At 39.8% G+C, this 4,052-nt stretch overlaps 1 protein-coding gene across 1 annotated transcript; it reads left to right on the top strand.

Moving 5' to 3' along the window:
* Positions 1–388: 388 nt before the first annotated feature.
* Positions 389–4,052, top strand: LOC100262657 (amino acid permease 3). The gene is made up of 7 exons (XM_003634357.4): positions 389–493; positions 1,806–1,914; positions 2,032–2,265; positions 2,366–2,459; positions 2,559–2,773; positions 2,891–3,030; positions 3,120–4,052. Exons 1-7 carry the CDS (start codon positions 488–490, stop codon positions 3,771–3,773), a joined length of 1,452 nt encoding a protein of 483 aa, XP_003634405.1. The 5' UTR covers positions 389–487; the 3' UTR covers positions 3,774–4,052.

Raw genomic sequence — 4,052 nt, 5'->3', positions numbered from 1 at the left:
TAGAGAGATACTGATTCTAAAGAGCCAAGTGCCTTTGGCTAATGACCTTTCTTTCCTCAGTCTTAGGGAACAATTAAGAGGGAATAAGATGCTATTTGTCCATCCATGAATAGAAATGATTTGTGCAGATAATTATTAAAGGGCATAAGTGCTAAGACTATGGCTGGATTATTATAGAACCATTTTTTTTTGACTGAAAATGATATCCTTTCTCTCAGTTGCTTCTGCACCCAGCTGTTACATTCATGAACACTGTTGAAAGAACCTTATTCCTTGCCTTTCAGCAAGAATGGAGGAGAGCCCATACACGTGAGGATCTTGATTCTAAGGTGGCATTTTAAAGATATTTTATTCAAAATATTGCTTCACCTCCTTTCTTCTCCCCTATATATACTCCACCCTCGTCCAACACACTCCCCACAACTAGCTTTCCTCTTCTCTTTTTGTGCTCTAATATTTCATCCAACAAGGAAGAGACGTGTGGTTAATGAAGGTATGAGACTTATAATGCTTCTTTTCTTTTTCTTCTTTTGATTATCAATCTTTCCGAGTATTAGTTTCTTCTGTCAAGTACTTCCTTGTTTCCTAAATAGATGAAATTTAATTCAACTTTTCTTAAAAAATACATATCGGGATTTTAACAACATAAGAATATTGTTACATAGTGAACCAATGATATATATTAATAATAACTTACCGATAACTTTTTTACATTTTTATGATTTATTATAATTTTTTGGTTGAACATGTTTTTTTGAAAGATTATCAATGTTAAGCTTTGCATTATGCCAAACCGATTTGCTCAACTGAAAATTGTTTTTATTATAAAAGGAATTCTCACATTTTTCATCCAACAAATTTTCACTTTTTTTTTATATAGTAAAAAAATAAATTAAGTTGAGGTCGAAGAATCAAAAGATGTGTGATAAAAAGGGTTTTACAAATGTTACTTTTTTAGGTGACACCCTCACCCTTTGCGTATTAATGACAAAATATACAAAAAAATAAAAAAAGGGGGGCGGGGGTGGGGGGCCTCAAGGGGCGACTTCGTGGTGTGTCTGTTACAAATGCAATTGCGTATTAGATTTGAAAAGGAGAAGCGTGTGCAAGTTGTGTTGGAGGGGGCCGTGGGGGTGAAACAACACATACTCAGAAATTTATTAGGAGATTTTTAGGGGAGGTGAGAGGCATCCATGAAGCTGCCTGGAGCCAAAAGCGGTTCAGTGGTTGTGGCTGTGGCTGTGAGTGGGTGTGTTTGGGGACCCGTTTAAATCCGCCGGTCGTTGACCTCCCGCGTCGTCTTGGGGGGGGTCGTTTGGAACACGTGGTTTCACATCACTTTTTCTTTTTCTTCCTTAATCGCACCCACTTATATTATATATACCCCAGTCCTTCCCCTTCATCTTAGCATCCAATTCAATTCACTCTCAGCTCGCACTCTCCACTGCAAGGGAGAGAGCTCTCTGAAGTCCGAACGCAAACTGTGTGTCTGTGGGTTGGGTTCTGAGTTTGATTCTACCACACCCACCTCTGTTGGTCCATTTGGGTCTTTGTGAGTCTTGGGAAGGGTGTCAGTCTCAGTGCCAGTGAGTAAATATCACCGATAAACAGCTAGCTAGAGTGATAAGGAAGAACGCCTCTCTCTCTCTCTTCCCATCTATCCCTGTTTTCACTTGTTACGATTTCATTTCAATTTTCTGTGCACAAACTTTAAGACCATTCAATAAGGCACCAGTGGCCTTTCTTTTTATATACCTCACTCAGAAATTAAAGATCATCTGTGTTGGTCTCTTTCATAACAAAAGATGAGCTCCGCCCCGAAGGACCTGCAACCACACCAAGTCTTCGACATCGATGGGGTACCTCAAGGTGCCTCCAAGTGCTTCGATGATGATGGCCGTCTCAAGAGGACTGGTAACTTTCTATATCCCTCAACAAAGTTATCCAAATTATGTGTTTTTATTTATTTATTTATTATTATTTTTTTTAAAGAATTGTTAAGCTCATTTTCTCATGTTATATGCCAAACAGGTACTTTCTGGACTGCTAGTGCTCACATAATAACAGCTGTGATTGGGTCGGGTGTCCTCTCCTTGGCCTGGGCCACTGCTCAGCTTGGATGGATTGCTGGCCCTGCTGTGCTCTTCTTGTTCTCATTTGTAACTTACTACACCTCAGTTCTTCTTTCTTCTTGCTACCGTACGGGTGACTCTGTGACTGGCAAGAGAAACTATACTTACATGGATGCTGTTCGTTCCAATCTTGGTACGTTTGTTATACGAGAAATTTGGGTTGAATCAGCTTGTGAGCACCTTTCAGAAGCCTAAATTCTGATCTCTATTTGGTGGTTTTTTGATCTTCTTAGGTGGAGCTAAGATGAAGATATGTGGGCTAATTCAGTACCTGAACCTTTTTGGAGTGGCCATTGGCTACACCATTGCAGCATCTATAAGCATGATGTGAGTTTGAAGTTTGAATCAAGAGTTCAATGATGTTTGATTTCTTTGCATGGAAGTTGTTGGATTAATTTTGTTTTTTGCTGGGTTTTAACGACACAGGGCAATCAAAAGATCAAACTGCTTCCACGAGAGTCATGACAAAAATCCATGCCACATTTCAAGCAATCCATATATGATCATGTTTGGGATCTTTGAAATCATTCTCTCTCAAATACCAGACTTTGATCAGATATGGTGGCTTTCCATTGTTGCAGCAATCATGTCCTTTGCTTACTCCACAATCGGTCTAGGCCTTGGAGTCGCTAAAGTTGCAGGTACAAACAACTTACCTAGAATTTCTGATCATATAATCTGGAGCCTAAACTGAATTTGGTCAGTTTGATGAATTCTAACATAACTAACTTGAGCTATTTTCCCCCCTTATTGTCCAGAAAGTGGAAAATTTAGAGGAAGTCTCACTGGGATTAGCATTGGCACTGTCACACAAACTCAAAAAATATGGAGGAGCTTCCAAGCACTTGGGAACATAGCTTTTGCCTACTCTTACTCCATCATCCTCATTGAGATTCAGGTACAGATCCTTTTTTTATTTATTTATACTGAATTCATCAAACAGGTGGTTCTTTTATATATTGAACTATCTGATTTATTAAATAACAGGACACAATCAAATCTCCTCCATCAGAGAAGAAGACAATGAAGAAGGCCACTCTTCTTAGTGTTATAGTGACCACACTGTTTTACATGCTCTGTGGCTGCATGGGCTATGCTGCTTTTGGAGACCTGGCCCCTGGAAACCTCCTCACTGGCTTTGGCTTCTATAACCCGTATTGGCTTCTTGATATAGCAAACGCAGCAATAGTTATCCATCTTGTTGGAGCATACCAAGTCTACTGCCAGCCCCTCTTCGCCTTCATTGAAAAATGGGCAGCAGAGAAGTTCCCTGATAGCCAGTTCATCACCAAGGAAATCAAAATCCCAATTCCGGGTTTCAAGCCTTACAATCTCAACCTCTTCCGCCTGGTTTGGCGAACAATTTTTGTGATAATAACCACAGTCATATCCATGCTCATGCCATTCTTCAATGACGTAGTTGGAATCCTTGGGGCCTTTGGATTTTGGCCTTTGACAGTATATTTCCCAGTGGAGATGTATATTGCACAGAAGAAGATCCCAAAATGGAGTACCAGATGGCTTTGCCTCCAAATCCTCAGCTTTGCTTGCCTAATTATTTCCATTGCTGCGGCTGCTGGCTCAGTTGCAGGGGTTATTCTTGACCTCAAGGTTTACAAGCCCTTCAAGACTAGCTACTGATTTACAAGAATTGCAGTTAATAAGCATTTCTATAACAAGGGAAGATCTCATCAGGACTTCAATTCTTGTTGATGTTCATAACAAGCCTAAAGGGATGTCACTGTTACTGTTATTGTCATTGTTGTTGTACCGTAGTTTCATGTTGCTTTTTTTTTTTTACTGTCTCAGAAGGAAGGCGGGACTCCATATGTATGTATTTGGAATTCAAATATACGAGTCCCCTCCTCCACTATGTAACTTTCTCTACTTCTCAATGCAAAACAGCAGGAATTTAAACAA

Source organism: Vitis vinifera, chromosome 18 (genome assembly GCF_030704535.1).
Source record: "Vitis vinifera cultivar Pinot Noir 40024 chromosome 18, ASM3070453v1".
Taxonomy (NCBI): domain Eukaryota; kingdom Viridiplantae; phylum Streptophyta; class Magnoliopsida; order Vitales; family Vitaceae; genus Vitis; species Vitis vinifera.
This window is presented reverse-complemented; position numbering and strand designations above follow the sequence as displayed.

What these genes read in the sequence shown, in the direction of transcription:
- LOC100262657 (XM_003634357.4), top strand. An exon ending in TGGCCGTCTCAAGAGGACTG is followed by an intron (nt 1,915 to 2,031) that starts GTAACTTTCTAT and finishes TATGCCAAACAG; the next exon opens with GTACTTTCTGGACTGCTAGT. An exon ending in GCAGCATCTATAAGCATGAT is followed by an intron (nt 2,460 to 2,558) that starts GTGAGTTTGAAG and finishes TTAACGACACAG; the next exon opens with GGCAATCAAAAGATCAAACT.